We start from the raw sequence: 19,431 nt of genomic DNA, 5'->3' as shown, positions 1-19,431 counted from the left end.
ACATTCAGGGAATCAGACATATACTTTATAGATAAAATAAAAATGTTTAAATCTTTTTTAAAAACTAATAATAGATCTTCCATGCGACACACGTGGGTCTTTATTCAGAGGACCCCAAGTGACCACATCACAGAGACCCCTGCACACATATCCTCTGCAGCACTACTGCCAGTAGCCAGGTTGTGGAACTTTGCTTACAGACACAATGGACTTCTTCAGTCATAACGAAGAAGGAAGTTGTATCATTTGCAGGAAAATGGATGCAGGGGATATAAACGTATTAAGTGGCCAAGTCAAAACTATTTTTTCTTATTTAAATGTTTTCTCCGTTTTGTATAATAAATCATGTATGTGTGTGACATGAAAGTAGAAACAAAAATATCTAGGGAGGATAATGGGAAAGAAGAATATAGAGCATGGAGGAAATGCGCTCAATGTACAATATATACTTGCATGAAGATGCCCACATGTATGGCATGCCATGACAATGGATATATGCAATGAACTCTTAAAAATAAGTAATAAACCCAAACCAGGCAACGAATGAGCTATGGAAGCACACAGACAGTTCCCAGGAGATGTAGTACACATGGCCAATTAACACATGGAGAACTTTCCAGCATCTTAACCACCGGGGAAATGCAAATTAAAGACACTTAGAAATTTGATCTCACCCCACCCAGAATGCTTATCTAAAAGACAAGAATACTGGCGAGGATGTAGACAAAAGGAAACCCTTTTACACTTTTACTGCTTATGGAAATTCAAGTTGGCTCGGCCCCTGCAGAGTTAGTATGACGATTCCTCAAACAAGTAAAGCTAGAGTCACCATGTGACCCAACTGCACCATGTGACCCAGCTGCAGCACTTTTGGATAGCTCTTCATTCAGGTTACTGTTGTTACGTTGGAATACCATGACCGACAGTAAGTGGGGAAGAAAGGGTCTATTTGGCTCACACTTCCACATTACAGTCCATCATGGAAGGAAGGCAGAACAGGAACTCAAACAGGGCAGGAACCTGGAGGCAGGGGACGATGCAGAGCCAATGGAGGGATGCTGTCTTGCTTCTTAGGGTCTGTTCAGCCTGCTTTCTTTTAGAACCCAAAAGCACCCGCCCAGGAGTGGTGTCACCCATAATGGGATGAGCCATACCCTATCAATCACTAATTAAGAAAATTCCCTGCAGGCATGCCTACATCCTGATCTTACAGGGGCATTTTCTCAACTGGGGTTGCATCCCCTCTAAGGACTTTGGCTTGTGTTGAGTTGACATTAGACTAGCCAGCACAACAGCCGAGGGAGTCTAAGGCAACACAGCACAGGGCATCTGTGCAGCTATGCTCGCTGAAGCCCTATTCACAACAGAGAGGCCGTAGAATTCCCTTGAGTATCTGCCGATAGCTGAATTATTTTTTAAAAAAATGTGTGGCATATACACACAGAAGAGTTTTATTCCACCAAAAATAAGAATGAAATTATGTCATTTGCTGGAAAACAGATGCAGTGGGAGATCCTCTATCTCTGTCTAGCTAGCTAGCTAGCTATGTTATGAGTATACCTTCAACCTACTGTGAGAGACCTGGAAAGGTCCTCCGGAGCACTGATACAGACCTATGTGACTCCCATAGTAGACACTAGAAGATGGCAGAGTGCTGGTGGCAGACAGAAACCTACTATGTAAGTATCTGGAGGAAGAAACATACTTATATATCAAGTAATTTTTCTCAAAAGGTTCTTCTCTCCCTGACTATTTCACTATACCATTACCTGGCAGATGAACATCTACTTTGACTTATGTATATTTCAGTAAAGGAGTCTATTCATTAAGGCACAGTGTGCTTACATTTCTGGGTCGGCTGGGTTGTGATTGTTTTTTTGTTGTTCTGCTTCAGTCCTGAGATGAATTGTGTTGTTTCCCAGAGTAACTTCAAACTCCTGGACAGCAGTCCTCCTGCTTGAGCAGCTGAGGCTATACACTTATACCACCATGCCTGGTCCGCATCTTAATAATAAAGAAACTGGGAAGTGTGATTTAGTCCCAGCCACTCCAGGCTCTTGGGCAGGAAGATCGCTTGAGCCCAGGAGACTAGCCTGGGCGGCAGAACAAGATTTCAAAACAAATAGGAAGGGAAGGAGGGACAGAAACCATTTATACCACTTTATCACAGGAAGGATTGACTTAGAGCTATGTTTGAGGTGTTCTAATTTGAAATACATGCCGTCAGTATATTGCAGTCTACTTTGGGAGACCAAAGAGATGGGTGAGCATCCGTATTACACCGGAAGACGTCACAGAGGGGTCAACGAAGAATGCTTTTACTGGTGTTCTCCAAATGAAAAGTGATAAAGTTGAGAATTTTATATTGGATTTATTCATATTCTCTTCTTTAGTCATTCTTTTGCAATTATAGTCTCAAGCACATGCCCCTAAATCTACAAGATAATACTGAGTGCTGAGATTAGAGAGAGCTATGAATGGCAGGTATCATTAACCAACACTTTAATAAAATAGTAATAATTTGTATTTTAGTAACATTTAATATTGTGGTTTGCTTAGCTTTGGATATCTGAGCTAAGCACAACATGAATGCTTTTGTAGAAAATATGATACATGCCTTTTTTTTTTTTTTTTTTTTTTTTTTTGGTTTTTCGAGACAGGGTTTCCCTGTAGTTTCTAGAGCCTGTCCTGGAACTAGCTCTTGTAGACCAGGCTGGCCTCGAACTCAGAGATCCGCCTGCCTCTGCCTCCCGAGTGCTGGGATTAAAGGCGTGCGCCATCACCACCCGGCCTGATACATGCCTTTTTAAAATCAAAGTTGGCGGCGGCATCTGATCACAGAACTCTGTAATGAAAGAGCGTCTGCTTTTCTACTTTTACTGATGAAAATCTAATCAGATTTTCTTTTTGTGCAATTTTCGCATTAAAGGCATGGGAGAAGTTGCTTTTCGGAGTTTGCTTTTTTCATGCCCTTGTTCAAGAGAGAAAAAAATTCGGTCCTCTGGGTTGGAATATTCCGTATGGATTTAATGAGTCAGACCTACGCATCAGTATCCGGCAGCTGCAGGTAAAATGAGAACAGAATGAGCATTTGTGAAGGAGTATTGCTTAACAGTCCCTGGGCCACATTTAATGGTATTTATGTCAGGCTTTATAATAAAAATTACAGCTTATTTTTATAGAAATTATTGATGTTTGGTTGGAGATGTAGCTCAGTAGTAGGTACTTGCCCAGTATACACGTGGTCCAAGTTTGAACCTCAGCAGTGAAGGAGAAAAAATAATTAAAATAAATTTAGTATCTTATCAAGTCTTTTAAAAATAATGAATCAGAAACCTTAAACACAAATAAGTCTTCTTTCATTTGAAAATCCTTATAGCTGCTGAAATGGGTGCTTATGAATTAAATGTTAAATGACTTCGATTTGAGCATTGGTTTTGAAACTAGTAGTAGATTCGGAGAATATTTTGCTTCAAACATTTGCCATACAACATATAAGCAACTGAGAACTCGATATCTGCCAGGCCTCAGGTGGCAGTCTCATGACCTCAACCTTCCCAGAAATTCACTGAAATTCACTGAAATTCATAGACATCAGCTAGATCTGTCTTTCACACCTGGTGGGGGGACATCCTCACCTGGTCACAGTGGCAGGGTACCTCTCTCCAAAAGGCCGCAGCAGAAACTGGCAGCTAAGTGATTAAACAACAGGGAGAGAGTTGTCTCCATTTCCTGCCTACGGTACAAATTTAACATTCAGTTCTCTAGGGGTCTCCTCCAGTTTGGTGGAACCCAGTTTACCATACATGTATCCTCCCCCAAAGAGAAGGAGGGGGAATTTTTCATCCAGCACACAATTCATTTCCTCAAAGGACAACACTGCCTCTTCCTCAGTCCCTCTCAGATCTCTTGGCAATTCTCTTCCTCTTGAAAACATGAAAGTCTCAAAAAAGACTGAGCCCTTATTTTGACTGGACTCTCAAAACCTTAAAAAATATTTTCTCTACCATGTGCTGTTTCTTCTGTAATTCAGAGACAGACAAAACTGTCTCAGCGAGTAACATATCATTGCAGCGTGCACACTTCCTCTGTATGCTGGGCAAAACATAGGATCTAGAAGCAGAAGAAATAAACTTAAGTCTTCTCATCTCTTCACAAATGTTTTCCTGTTTCATGTTCTGCAGGCTTAATGGCAGACGTATAACACAATGGGAAAGCCATGCAAATCATAGCTTTACTATGATTGCTGTGATTATAAGGAAACTTCTGTATTGAAACCATATCACCATGTGAACAAGGACCCAGCACTAAGACTTAAAATTACTTTGTTTTTATCTCATTGTGAAAGGTGCCCTAAAACAGGCGCAGGATCTCAGCCTTGGCCTTGTTGGCCTCTGGAACTATGGGCAGCTATCCTGTGCATGGAGAGCATCCCATATCTCTACCCAAGAAGTGCCAACAGCACCTCACACCCACCACAATTATAATTTACTGATCTCCAGGCATTGCTGAGTCCCCTTGCATACCAAGAAGGCTTATTAGCATTCATTTTTAAAAGCTTTAGCAATTTCCATGTTACTTATTTAAATTAAATATTTTTTCTCATTTAAAAAAGCATCATGAAGACTGGAGAGATGGTTCAGTGGTTAACAACACATGCTGCTCTTGCGGAGGACCCGAGTTCAGTTCCTACACCCATGCTGGGGAGTTCACAGAAACCTGTAACTTCAGCTTCAGAGGATCCAATGTCAATCTGGCTTTGGGGGCACCTATACTCCCATGTGCTCATACTACATACATACACACATATGCACATGATCACACGTGATTTTTAATTTTTTTCCAAGAAAATGGCATTCTGAGGGCAGGAGGATGACCCACTGGGAAAGAGCACTTGATCTGTCTGAGCCTCTGACTTTTGCCCCATAACCCCAGCATTGGGAGTCTGAGACAGGCTAAGCCCCAGAGCTTACTGGCCAATTAGCCAAGCCAAAAGAAAGCAAGCTTCCAGTTCACTGTTTGCTTTACAGTTTCAAGGCAGTAAAGCAAAGAGGTAGAGAAGGACACTCAGTATCCTGATCTGGGCTCCATAGTCACACCCTTGAAATTCAGACACACCAGTCAACATATGAGTCGGGCATGGTGGCTCACCCTTGTCGTTCCAGCCCTTGGGAGGTAGAAGCGGGTATATTGGCTTGAGTCTGAGGCCTGCTTGGACTACGGAGTAAGAGAAAATAAATAAATATCAGTATACTTATAACAGAAAAAAAACGGAGAATGGAGACAAAGTAATTGAAAATAAGATACTGACCACCAAACATTCAGGAGCATTATGGTAGTAATTCTTTCCACCCCCTTTCTACATAGGCAGAGAGAGAAAAGAGAATGCCATTTTAAAATAGAAATGAAGTAAAAGAATTTAAAGTTGTTTTTCACTTCCGTCTTTGCCTCAGCTGTTTATAAATGAATATGACACGATCCCATTCGAAGCTATCACTTACCTGACTGGGGAGTGCAACTACGGAGGGAGAGTCACAGACGACTGGGACAGACGCCTCCTGCTAACCATGCTGGCCGACTTCTACAACACACAGGTCATTGAAAACCCTCACTACAAGTTTTCTCCCAGCGGGAACTATTTCGCGCCTCCCAAAGGCACTTACGAGGACTACATTGAATTCATTAAGGTAAATGGTCTGAAATGAGGGTAGGACGAGTGAGTGAGTGTGGGGGGGAGAAAGTGTGTGTGTGTGTGTGTGTGTGTGTGTGTGGTGTGTTAGTGAGAGAGAGAGAAGAGAGAGAGAGAATAGAGAGAGAGAGAGAGAGAAGAGAGAGGAGAGAGAGAGAGAAGAGAGAGAAGGGGAAGAAAGTGTGTGTCTGTGTGTGTGTGAGAAAGAGAATGTGTGTGTGTATGTGAGAGAGAGAGATAGAGAGAGAAGAGAGAGGAGAGAGAAGGGGAAGAAAGTGTGTGTCTGTGTGTGTGTGAGAAAGAGAATGTGTGTGTGTAGGTGAGAGAGAGAGAGCGCGCGAGTCCGAGCGCGCGAGGCTCGCGCCGGCGGCGCGCGACGGGCCGCACGTGTGTGTTTGTGTTGTGTGTGTGGTGTGTGCGCCGCGCCTGTGTGTGTGTGTTGTGCGCGCGCGCGCGCGCTACGCAGCGAGAGGCGAGAGAAGGGAAGACAGTGTGTGTCTGTGTGTGTGTGGAGAAAGGCATGTTGTGTTGTGTGTGATGCGAGAGAGCCTCGGCAGGAAAGGCGAGGCAGACAGGGAAGAGCCAGTGTGTGTCTGTGTGTGTGCCCAGACTGTGTGTGTGTCGGTGGCGACGCGCGCGCGCGCGCGCGCGAGACGCGGCCCGCGCCGCGCGCGCCTGGGGCCCGTGTGTGTCTGTGTGTGTGTGTGTGAGCCCGCCCTGTGTTGTGTGTGTTCGTGGCGCGAGAGAGCGAGCCGAGAGAGAGAGCCGAGAATGGGCCCCTGTGTGTTCTGTGTGTGTGTGGAGCGACACTGTGTGTGTGTCGGTGCAGGACGAGAGCGAGCGCCGAAGGGAGACACGTGTTGTCTGTGTGTGTGTGAGCACCGCGCCTGTGTGTGTTGTGAGCGAGGCGAGAGATAGAGAAGAGAGAGGAGAGAGAAGGGGAAGAAAGTGTGTGTCTGTGTGTGAGAGAGACAGAGACAGGGGAGAGAGAGAGGGGAGCCGCGAGTAGAGAAGAGCGGCGACCCAAGAGAGCAGAGGGGCGAACCGTGTGTTTTTGTGCGAAGCGCGCCCCTGTGTGTGTGTGCGCGCCCCGTGTGTGTGCGCGCGCACCCGTGTCTGTGTGTCACGAGAGAGAGAGAGAGCGCGAGACACGCGAGCGCGAGAGCGCGCGCACCGGGGGCGCCGTGTGTGTCTGTGTGTGTTGCGCGCGCGCTGTGTGTCTGTATGTCCCGGCGAGAAAGTGTGTGAGAAAGTGTGTGTGTGTGTTTTAATTGAATAATGAGTTATACCCTCTAATAAACAAGTTTAAACAAGATTCTAATGAACTTTCAGGCTCATTTCGTTCAGGTAATTCTGGATATCAGAAAATCTGAAGCTCTGGGTACTTGATGTTTAGTTGATTCTTAACCCTTTGTTGTTTGCACATTTGTCTTATAAATTAATGCTTTTAGTAGGAGAGAAAAAAAAACACACTTTCCTCTGCCCTTGTGATCCTCTCTGGATGAAGGGCAGCTCACGGGAGAAATAGCATATCATTTGTGTTCATGTTAATATTTCATGTATACAGGAGCTTTGGTGAAAAGACTGAAAACCAGAAGAAGCAATTTCCTTTGGGGTTTCAAAGGCCATTTAAACACAGTGATAACACAGAGGAAAAGCCTTGGACCTTAAGGGGCAATAAATTGTGAGAAAGTGCTTAAGAAACACATGAGGGAAGCTAATGGAAGATAGTTATCTAAGTAAAATCTGCAGGTTCACCCCAATACATCTAGTAAGAACTCGCCTCTTCTTGGCACAACACAAACACCCTGCGGTTAGACAGATTAGGGCCTATCTTGGGCCTTTAGCTCAAAATAATGATTATACAAAGGTGGTGTGTTTGGCCGGGCGGTGGTGGCGCACGCCTTTAATCCCAGGACTCGGGAGGCAGAGGCAGGCGGATCTCTGAGTTCGAGGCCAGCCTGGTCTACAAGAGCTAGCTCCAGGACAGGCTCTAGAAACTACAGGGATACAGGGAAACCCTGTCTCGAAAAACCAAAAAAAAAAAAAAAAAAAGGTGGTGTGTTTGGGACTGGCATATCCTGATCGCCAGTGAACATATGGTGCATGCTTAATCTGTTTTCCAACAGAAACTCCCATTTACTCAAGAGCCTGAGATATTCGGATTACATGAAAATGTTGACATCTCCAAAGATCTCCAGCAAACCAAAGTCCTGTTTGAGTCCTTGCTCCTCACCCAGGGAGGCTCCAAACAGACAGGCTCCTCAGGAAGTACCGACCAGATCCTATTAGAAATCACTGAAGACATCCTGGAGCAGGTAATACTTGGTTTAAAATGTGCTGCTCATGCTGTGATAGGAATCTCAACTGCATTGGAAACTCCATGAAGCCGGACTATGACCGTTAGCAACAAGCTTTACTCCTTGAATGTTTGTTTCAAGTCTGCTAGGTGGTGAGTAGCTTCAGCGGGGGAAAGGCTTTGAGGACATTAACATGAAGTAGTTTGTAAAATGCCTCCTACGTAGCCAACTTCTTAGTAACTATAGTTGTGGGTGAACTAATGTGCACAGGATTTATTTTTATTTCTAAATAAAAAGCTTAAAAGACTTTTTTTTAAAAATGGAGTGTTGTGAACTTGCTGGTTCAAGGTGAACATGGTGTTTTATCTGTACCTTAGGAGGTGATATCAGTGCTCAGCCTGCAGCTATCAATTCCCTTGCCATGGGATAGCCCAGCGCACTGATGCTAGCTGAAGTGGTATGGTACTCTGCTGCCACCTTTGTCCAGCGACTAAGGAAAATTCAAACAGATTGCGATCCTCAACAGCAATTTTTATAGTTCTCTTCCCAATGTAACTACTGTAAAGATGCACATATTTCGGTGACAGGCACCCTGTCATAGCAGAATCTGGCCCCTATTCCACTATAGGATTCCCACGTAATCCTGGCTCTGGTCATTAAAGCAGGGAGGGTCATTAAGACAAGGAGGGAAGTGGCACTCTGTGCCACCATAATAGAGGCCAACAGTCCTGGCCACCAAGCTGCTGATTTTGCAATATGCCTCCCTTCAAACCTGCTTCTACAGTTCACCTCTGCAGGGAAAGACTGTTGGCTTCATGAGTGCTGTCTCCAGTAAGATTCCTAGGAGTTATCTAAGTAAAATCTGCAGGTTCTCGGGAAGAAGATTTGAGATGTACTTGGGGGAGCGCTGAGTCAAGGGTCACTGGAGGGATGCCACTTAGATTCTTGGGACAGAAAGGGTAGCTCAAGTCTCAGTTCAAGTTTTCCCTAATTGGGAAACTCCCTGACCACTTCAGGGGTATGAACGCCAATGTCTGAGGACTTTCAGCATTCCAAAGACCTCCCCATCTCCTCACCTCAAGTGTTTATGAATATTGCATAGGAATCACATTCTAAGTGGCTTTCTCTCTCCCTATGCTCTAGAACATTTCTGCATTTACGAGATTAACTATTTGATCAGAGAGTGATACTTGATTATACATGAACACAAAACGGTTATGAAATTGTAAACACATGTTATCCATGGAAAACAAGACTCAATTTGCAAAAAGAAACTACACCGATTTTCAGAACTATAATGTCCAATCTGTAAAGTGAAAATAACAATTACCTATATGTTAACTGTTATTGATCTTAGAGCGAATGAAACTTGTTGTCTCTTCTGAGAGTAACTCGTGGTTTTCAACATCTGCTCTCTCAGCTCCCGAACGACTTTGACATTGAAGCGGCGCTGCAGCGCTACCCCGTGAGGTACGAAGAGAGCATGAACACCGTGCTAGTACAGGAGATGGAGCGTTTCAACAAGTAAGTACATCCCCGGGACCTCAGGAGGCAACCGGCCAAAGCTGGAAACGTGGTTGACTGGTACTGAATTAAAAATCTTAAGACATTATCCAAATACCCAATTTTATTGTTTTTAAGCAGCGTAGCCTTTTGCCCCAGGAGAGAATCTTTTATAATGTAAAAGCGATGATAAAAAAGGAGCTCTACTCTTATTGGCTAGAAACAGTCATTAATCAAATAACTTCTCATCTGTTCCCCTTACTCTTCTCTTCACAAAGTAAAGATGGGGCTGGAGCGACGACTCAGTGGCTATGAGCACTTGCTGCTCTCCCAGTGGACCTGAATTCAGTTCCTGGGAGCCTGAGCAGGCAGCTCACAACCTCCTGGAACTCCTCTGGCAAATGCTCTTATTTGCTCATAGCTGTACGCCAATACCTAAACATGCACAGAATTTTAAAATTTAAATTAAAGACAGAGTGAGCCTGGATTAGATCTACATGCCCTTTCTCCCAGTTTCTGCTGCTACCATGTGCTTCCTCTCTTTAAGTGATGTAGCCCAGGTTAGCCATCAGTAACCTCAGACTTGCCCTTGCTTATGTGTTGGTTGGATTTGAGACAAAGTATAGCCTAAGCTGGCCTCCAACTTGCCACGTAACTCAAGCTGGCCTTGAACCACTAAACCTGCAGCCTCCACTTCTGCAGACGCTGCTGAATTATAGGAGTGCACCGCTATGTCTGACTCCCTTTTCTTAGTGAAGTTGGCTAGATATCCCATGATAAACAAATTATTCGCTCTGACTTTTATGAACATTTTGTAATTCAATAGTAGATCAAGAAAGAGAAATTGTTTTGTTATGAGTTTTCTGTAATATTTATGTTTGTTTTGTTTTCTGGTCTTGTTGATATATTAAAGTAAATTATATTAAAATACCATGTTGCTCTATTTAACTCTAGATTTTTTGGCGGGGTGTAGTTTGTTTATTTGCTTGCCTCTTTATTTTGTGGTACTAAAGACTGAAACCTAGGGCCTCATATGTGCTAGGAAGATGTACTACAACTGAGTCACATCTCCAACCATAATTCAGTATTTCTTATACAAATACTATGTTTATATATACATATGTGTGTATATAAATACATATATACGTGTGTATATATACACATATATATAATAGTATTCACCAAAATGGTCCGTAAATTAAAAGAAATCCTTATAAAAGTTCAAATGTCCTGCATCATATAGCTATAGGAAAAAAATTTAGAATTCATATAATTCATAAAGAATCAGAAAGTATCTCAAATATCTAATGCAGTTATAAGCAAAAAGAACAAAGCCGGAGCATCGCACGACCTAAACTCAAAGAATACTATCAGATGGGTATAACTGCAACAGCTTCAACCCCTGGAACAGAATAGAGAGCCAGGAAACAGAAGACACACGTTTGTAATCAACTGATGGATGACAGCGGTGCCAGTGACCCCGCGGAGGAGCAGCTACGGTCTCGCACAAGGAGCAGCTACGGTCTCAGCACAAGGAGCAGCTACGGTCTCAGCACAAGGAGCAGCTACGGTCTCAGCACAAGGAGGAGCTACGGTCTCGGCACAAGTGGTGCTGGGCAATGCGTGTGTTAGGGCAAAAGATAAAATCAGACCTTGTATCATACCACATACAAAACTAACTCCAAATAGATAAAGATTTAACACAAGCCCTGAAAGTGTTGGGGCCATGTGTTTCACCAACAGACTGCGTGCCTGACATACGCAGGGTGCTGAGTTCAGTCACCAAACACACAGGCCTGAGACTATAAAACTGGTCAGAGGAAGCATGGAGGAAGCTGAGAGCTTCAGTCTGGGTAGCGATTATTTTTTTATTAAGATCTGACCCTCAAAGGCAAAGACAGACAAATGAATTACCTCAAAATACAGAGATTCTCTGTATCAAAGGAAGCAATCATGGGATGAGAGATTTATAAAATATATAAGGAATTCCCACAAATTCCAGAAAATAAACAAATACTCTGATTCATCAGTGGGCAAGAGACTGGAACACACATTCTAACACGAGATCTCCACAGGCCAGGTATTAGAAGACAGGCTAACGCTGTCCTAAGACCCATCCCTCACGTTTATGAAAATAGCCAGTAGAAAATAAATTGTTGTATCCATTATGTGAGCACTGAGGGGCCTCAAAAAAAAATATCATATGACCCAGAAGTATCATTTTTGAGTATTTACCAAAGATCAATATGTCAAAAAGATGTCTATATTCCTATGCTTACTACACTGCTGCTCACAATAACAATGTTACAGGATAACTTGTATCCATGAAGACATAAAGGGAATGTGTCCCACCACAAGGTGAACAGGATCTACCCCTCCAGAGGAAGGCATTGTGGCATTCGGGACAGCAGGGATGGGACCGAAGAACATTTGCTAAGTGAAATAAGCCAGACCTAGAAAGACAAATACCTGCATCTTTTTGTGTTTGTGCACAATAAGTAATAATCTATGACGAAGTGTGCAACTGTAGTTATCAGAGCCTGGGAGACGGAAGAGCTGAGAGATGGTAGTCAAGGTGTACAAAGTCTCAGCTAGACAGAAGGAGAAACCCTGATTTGTCAGAACAATCACACAACATGCATAATACAGATAATAATTCTGTACATTACATTTTAATATCATAAAAGTGTAAATATCCAATGTTCTGTAACATAAAATAGGAAATATTTAAAATTATGTGTTAATGAAGTTAGCATGATTTTCCAATTGTATTAAAAATTATAATAGCACCTTTATTCCATAAATACACAATTATATTTATCAGCATATAATTTTTAAAGTTATCTAGGTCCTCAGCAATAATAGCCAGAAAAGTATTTGATATTATGTGATACCAGTATCAAATAATAATAAATTGATATGCTACTGCTTTATTCTATATTTCAAAATAGTATGCCACTTGTGGTGGTGTATACCTTTAATCCAGCCCTGAGGAAACAGAGGCAGGGGGATCTCTGTGAGTTTAAGGCCAGTCTTGTCTACATAGCTAATTCTGGGTCATCCAGAGCTGCGTAATAAGACCCTGTCTCAAAAAAGAAAAAGTAAGTGATGGCTAAAATGAAAAACGTTCATCCAGGTAGCTCCTGCAGCTGCCTCACACACTCCCTATCCAGGTGGCTCCTGCAGCTGCCTCACACACTCCCTATCCAGGTGGCTCCTGCAGCTGCCTCACACACTCCCTATCCAGGTGGCTCCTGCAGCTGCCTCACACACTCCCTATCCAGGTGGCTCCTGCAGCTGCCTCACACACTCCCTATCCAGGTGGCTCCTGCAGCTGCCTCACACACTCCCTATCAGTGGGCACAGCTCCAGGAAACACTCCCGTAGCACTGGGACTGATCCAGCTGTCTTTCCTGGCCAATGACACGGGGGTATTTATGCCAAGTGGATGTGGATGACACCGTTTCTTTCCCTGCAGCTTAATTAGAACGATACGGAACACCCTGCAGGACCTTAAGAAGGCTATCAAAGGGGTGGTTGTCATGGACTCTGCCTTGGAAGCGCTTTCAAGCAGCTTGCTCATTGGGAAGGTTCCAGAAATATGGGCGGAAAGGTCTTACCCAAGTCTGAAGCCCCTTGGAAGTTACATTACAGATTTCCTAGCCCGGCTGAATTTTTTAAAGGTAAAATATTGGGGGGGGGGGGGTGTAGATAGATATGTAGATATATAGATAAATGGTAGATGCATAATAGATAATTTATGCTTAAAATATGTATTATTCAAATAAAAATATTCATTCAAGTATTGTCAGAAATTACCACATAGCACAATATATAGTTGTCATTGTTGAATAGGGAGATATTAGTAATCAGCTGGGTCATTTTAAGGTCCCTAGGTTGACTGGAATGCCACTAGTAGTTTCCTGGTTTATCTGACCAAAATGTTTGAATATATAAAATGCATGGTTTGAAGTACTGAGTAGAAAACGGAAATTTTACTTTGGTCAAACTCAAGTGACATTTATATTTATGAAAGTTTTAAGTTTGAGATTCCCAAACACGACTGTTTAATGTTGTCCTGTGATTCTAACACTCAGAAGAAGTCACAAAAAGCTCAAGGCTCAGACTTACCGACATTTGTCCTTCGTCTTAAAAATCAGAGCTTTTTTTCTACCTTATCTCAAAAGAAAAAAAAAATGAAATTCTTTGACTCTCCCTTCCCAGGCCGCACACGCACATATAAGTACACAAAGATGTTCAGCGCTCAGGAAAGTAAAAGACAAGAAACTGGTTTCCTCCTCAGTCCTCTGCTTTCTCGTCTGATAGTTTACTTTTACAGGAAGGTAGAGTGTGAGGAAAATTGTGGGGGAACTTTGAGAGCAGGGTAGAACTTGTAGCAAGAGCTTCCGCCAGTGTTTCTGCATCTTTGGCTTACGCTGTGTCTCTTGCCACCGTGACTGAGCTTGTGATTGGCCGGACGTTAGTCACGTGCTCCCTTCGAGGACTCGGTAGAATTCTGTCCCCAGAAAGGCTCGAGCTGAGCGTGCAGGCAGAGTGGAAGAAGGGCAGTAATACCTTCTCAGAAGCAGAAAAGAAAACGGGCGCTCACTCAGCACAGACAGGACCACCTTGCAGTCCGGCTTAGAGTGAAGGCGTCCTAAAGTAAAGGGCACACTTGAAATACATCCCGGCTCCAGGTCGAAAAGGATCTTGAGTAGGACACTAGGAGGTCTGGTTTTTCTTTGGTGGACTACTGAAGAATTATGCAAGGTGATAAATCTGGTCCAAACTATGCATGGTCAGTGTAGCACGAATCCTAATTGGTATTCATAATAAAAGCCCGGAGTCAGATATAGGGGTTAATGCTGAAAGAGCAGAGAAACAGAGAAGCCAACCCCTAGAGAGTTCTTACCTCTACCGGTGCTCAGACCAAAAGCGTGATCCAGTCTCTACAAATTCTCAGACTGCATCCGTCTCCACTAATCCTCAGACTACCTTGAGCTCCTGTCTCCTCCCTCCTTATATTCCTCTGTCCGCCCAGCCATATCACTCCTGTCTCCACCTCCCTAATTAAATTAAATCCCTCTTTAATTCACGTGGAATTAAAGACACGTGGTCCCAAGTGTTGGGATCACCTTTGTGTGAGCTGTTTCTCTTTTAGACAGATTCAATCTTGTGTAGCCCAGGTGGCCTTGAACTCACAGAGATTCTGCCTCTGTCTCCCAAGTGCTGGGATTAAAGCTGTGTGGCCTCTAAGGCTGACTAATGGCTTAACTCTGCACTCTGATCTTCAGGCAAGGTTTATTTGTTAGATTACAAACAAAACATCTCTACAGGTCTGATGTGTCTCAACGATATGATTCAGACACTGGGTAGACAGGAACAAGAGGACCCTGCACACTGGAGCAGAAAGGAGATTACGAATCCCTGATCCGGAATAGGCTGTGCCCATGCAAACAAGGGGATTATCCGGGCTCGAGATCTGGAAGAACGCCAGCTATAGCGAGTTATACTGTTCGTTAAGGGTTGACATTTCTAAAGACGGTGGCTCTTCATTGCACTCAACAATATAATGAATACCCACAATTACAGTTGGCCTTTTGCACATTTGACTTTTTCAAGTTAAATTTAATCAAATTAATGCTAAAACCATTTTTGAATTTCCAAGAAAAATAAATAGAAAGGAAAAAAGAGAGGAGAGGGAGCAATTGCTGTTAGGGAGAAAGGTGAAATCCGAGTCAGGGATTGTATATGCAGTGGCACTTTTGTGAAAACAAATATAACATATCTTGTTTCCTTTATAGGAATGGTACAACTCGGGAAAACCCAATGTGTTTTGGATCTCTGGTTTCTTTTTCACCCAAGCTTTTTTAACTGGAGCTATGCAGAATTATGCCAGAAAATATACCATCCCGATTGATCTACTAGGCTACGAATTTGAGGTACAGAAAGTCACTCCTTTAACTCAACAGTATGATATTAAATCAGTCATATGTTTAAGCAAGAAGAATGTGCAAATTTTATATATTAAGGTCCAATATAACCAAACTATTTTTCTATTCCTTATGTTTTGTAAAGTATGTAATTCTTGTCTTACTATATCTAGAACTTTCATAATGTCAATATCTGGTACAAATAACCCAGTATTGTGTTTATGTTAACAAAAATTAATGTGATAAAATGCTTCACAATAACTATACAAGGCTGAGTAGATAGCTCAGTTAGTAAAATGCTTACCACACAAGCTTGGGGACCTGAATTCTACCCCTAGAACTCATGTAAAACTGCTGGCCAGGCCAGACAGTGGTAGCACACATCTGTAATCCCAGCACTTGGGAGGCAGAGGCAGGTGGATCTCTGTGAGTTTGAGGACAGCTTGGTCTACAAAACAAGTTCCAGGACAGCTAGGGCTACACAGAGAAACCCTGTCTTTGGAAGAAAAAAAAAGAGGAGAAAACCTCTGGCCAGATGACATGCATTTGTAAGCTCAGTGCTAGAGAGGTGGACAGGCAGATACCTGGGCCAACAAAGCAAGGGAGATGGCTCCTGAAGAATAGCACCTGTGGTTGACCTCTGACCTCTGCCTCCACACACTCATTCACATCCATGTTCACACACCTGCATGCACGCGCACGTGCGCACACACACAGAGCAACTATATAATAATGTATATTTTTAGATACTATACAGGTGTTTTTCTTGCTATGCCTGACTGCTGAGCCAGAGTTCTCCCCGTGAGATGAAGGCGTGTGCTGAGGAACTGACAGTGGGGGTCTCTCCTCAGGCGCTGAGGAACTGACAGTGGGGGGGGTCTCTCCTCAGGTGATCTCTTCCCATGACTCTGACACTGCGCCAGAAGATGGTGTTTACATTCACGGGTTATATCTGGATGGCGCACGCTGGGATTGGAGCAGGTTAGTACTTTAAGTGCAAACCCTTTACCACCATGGATTAATCATAGCTATGATAGGGGGTCTCTTCTCTGTTATCAGAATTCTTACACAAGGCAAGTCATTATTCAGGCTGGGACAGTTGGTGGGTGATTATTTTTAGCTCCTAACAATTTTAGCTAATATTTTAGTGGTCTCATTAGTACTGAAGTTAGCTGAAATTATTTCCCTGCTTCTATTTGATAACCGCTCCCTTCCATCTTGTAATGTATGGGACTGAATCAATCTTAAACAACTGACAGTTAATAAAGCTTCCATTTAGTGATTGGAAATCTGCTTACATTTGATTGTGTGTCTGTGTGTGAATATGTATGTATAAGTGTGTGTGTCTATGTGTATGTGTGTATGAGTGTGTATATATGTTTGTGTCTCTGTGAATATGTATGTATAAGTATGTGTATGTCTATGTGTGTGTGTCTGCATGTGTGTCTTTGTGTTTGTGTGTAAGGTAAAATTTGGGTATGTGTATGTGTGTGTCTGTGTATATGTGTGTGTGTATGAATGAGTATATTGTGTGTGTGTGTCTCTTTGTGTGTGTAGACAGAGATTCCCAGCTTTGTTCTTTGAAACACAGAGGAAACTATTAAGCTTTTCCCCGCTTAAAATAAGTAAAGGTGTGAAGAAAAGGCAGGACATTTCCCTTTGAGCCCTGGTTCTTAACAATACATTTACCTGCACGTTCCTTTGTTCAAAGATAGGATTGGACTTTGCTCCCAAATCCGTGGGAAATGAGGTAGGAAAATCACTGAAGAAGAAGCAATACACTAATACTACAGAGATAATTTCAAGACAGAGTTAATGAAGAGGCCCAGTCTACTACGTAGCCTCTGTGGGCTTATAATCCTATCATACTGTAATATGCATTCAGTCCAACTGCAAAAGGCCCCATAGTCTATCACAGTCTCAACTGTTTAAAAGTCCAAAGTCTTCTCTGAGACTCATAACAATCTCTTAACTTTAATAATCCCCTGTAAACTACTGAGTTATATTCCCCACACAACTGTACTCCAGGCTGGCCTTGAATTCCTTATCCCCCTGCCTCATCCTCTTAAGTATAGTCCTGCTGGCGTGCACCACCATGGCTGGTTTCACCCCTCATCAGTTTATTGCCATTTTCTTTTGCCTTCCTATCCCCCTGCCCAAGAAACGTGGCACACTAGAAGAAAACAGGTTCTCTAGAGAGGCAGACCTATTTTTTTTTTTTTTTGGTTTTTTCGAGACAGGGTTTGCCTGTAGTTTCTAAAGCCTGTACTGGAACTAGCTCTTGTAGACCAGGCTGGCCTTGAACTCAGAGATCCGCCTGCCTCTGCCTCCTGAGTGCTGGGATTAAAGGCATGCGCCACCACCACCCGGCTCAGACCTATTTTTTTAACTTTGATTTATTTTACATTTGTTTTGTCTTGTTTATCAGACTCACTCTATGTCCAAGAGTGACCTTGGGCTCAGTAGCGCTCCTGACTTAGGGGCGCTGAACTTGCAGGGCTGTGTTACCACGCCCAGCTCACGCTTGGATCTTGACCCTGTTGGGAACTGGAGGATTGTCTAGTCTTCGAGCCTCTGTCTGTGGAGTAGGAATGGACATGATCATTGTGAGGGTGCAGTGTGCTAGCATGGTGTCTGCCTCATTAGCGATTCTTAAAAACCGGCAGGCGCTCCTGTTTGCTCCCCGCTTCGTCCTTCGCCTTTCCATAGTCTTTCCATAGTGTTCCTCAGCTCGCCACTGCCCCATCCTTCTCCCGTTCCCCTCCCCCTTTCCACTCTTCCTCTCTTTGTATATAAATCTAATTTTTAAAATATCTTTGGTCCTCTCTCATATTGAAGGCCAGTGTCCAAATTGCCGTTTCATTCTAATAGCAAAATTCAGAAATAACTAATTATATCCATCAATTTCTCTTTGCAGTGGATTGCTTGCTGAACAACATCCCAAACTTTTGTTTGACCTGATGCCCATCATATGGATAAAACCAAGTAAATACGTAACAGAATATGTTAGAGTTTTACAGAGAATAATATTTCCCTGAATAACTTTTTGCTGAAACCTTCTAGGTTTTAATTCATTTGTGATTTACACAAGATGGAATGTCTATGCTGTAAATGTCTTGGGACCATTGCTCTGCTTCTTTATGCTATTAGCCTATATAAGATAGAGGTTTAAGGGCTGGAGAGATGGCTCAGCAGTAAAGAGCGCTTGCTGTTCTTCCAGAGGGCGTTAAGTTCAGTTCCCAGCCCCCACAGCTGCCATCTGGTAACTATAGCCCCAGGGGATCTGGTGGTAACTCCAGCTCCCGGTGATCTGACACCCTGTTCTGGCCTCAGCAGGCACCAGCTCACACCTGGCACACACACACACACACACACACACACACACACACACAGAGTATATAAATTAAAAAATAACCATCTTCTTAAGATACCATTTTGTTTATTCCATCCTCACACTTTTGTGACGAATCTCACAGTGTGACAGCCCTCTTTTCCCTTCCCACACTTTGGCTGAGTGCCTTTGCTAAGTGTGCATAGTACAAAGGGCTTGATGCAGACTGTGCTGGCGCCCAGCATTTTCTGGCTGTAAGAGACCCATAGGCCTTGGAGCCAACCAGGAGATGGGATCGAGGTCCACTTTACCCCTTAGAGGATGCGCTTGCTCTTTCTGCCATCATCCTTTCTTTCTAAAAGTAAACTAAACAATAACAGTGAGACTCATTCATTTTTCTAATTTTTTAAAAAAATTATTTTTAGTTTCACTCTTTTGAAGTGCTTCTGATCAAACCTAGGAACTCACACTTATTAGACAAGCGTTCTAACACTGAGTTACACCCCTAGCCCCAATTTCTTAGTCTTAAATACAGTGGATGAACATATTCACAAATTACCTGCAATCTCCACCCAAGCTATCGAATATCTTCCCTATTGATGTGATTCAACTATGACTAGGGTGACTTTCATTTAGAAAAACCCTTCTAAAAATTGTACATCGGTTATTTTTTGA

General features: G+C 43.0%; 1 protein-coding gene across 1 annotated transcript in view; it reads left to right on the top strand.

Annotated features, from left to right (window-relative positions):
• The window catches only part of Dnah12 (dynein axonemal heavy chain 12), a 165,966-nt gene that overhangs the window by 145,339 nt on the left and 1,196 nt on the right, over positions 1-19,431 (top strand). The window contains exons 65-72 of the mRNA XM_038349317.1: positions 2,930-3,067; positions 5,454-5,687; positions 7,819-8,007; positions 9,410-9,513; positions 12,971-13,175; positions 15,297-15,434; positions 16,315-16,406; positions 18,343-18,410. Coding sequence (XP_038205245.1) covers positions 2,930-3,067; positions 5,454-5,687; positions 7,819-8,007; positions 9,410-9,513; positions 12,971-13,175; positions 15,297-15,434; positions 16,315-16,406; positions 18,343-18,410 — 1,168 coding nt within the window. The remainder of the gene's footprint in view (positions 1-2,929; positions 3,068-5,453; positions 5,688-7,818; positions 8,008-9,409; positions 9,514-12,970; positions 13,176-15,296; positions 15,435-16,314; positions 16,407-18,342; positions 18,411-19,431) is intronic.

The sequence above is a fragment of the Arvicola amphibius genome, chromosome 12 (genome assembly GCF_903992535.2).
Source record: "Arvicola amphibius chromosome 12, mArvAmp1.2, whole genome shotgun sequence".
NCBI lineage: Eukaryota > Metazoa > Chordata > Mammalia > Rodentia > Cricetidae > Arvicola > Arvicola amphibius.
Note: the sequence above shows the minus strand (reverse complement) of the source record. Positions and strands in the feature narration are given on the sequence as shown.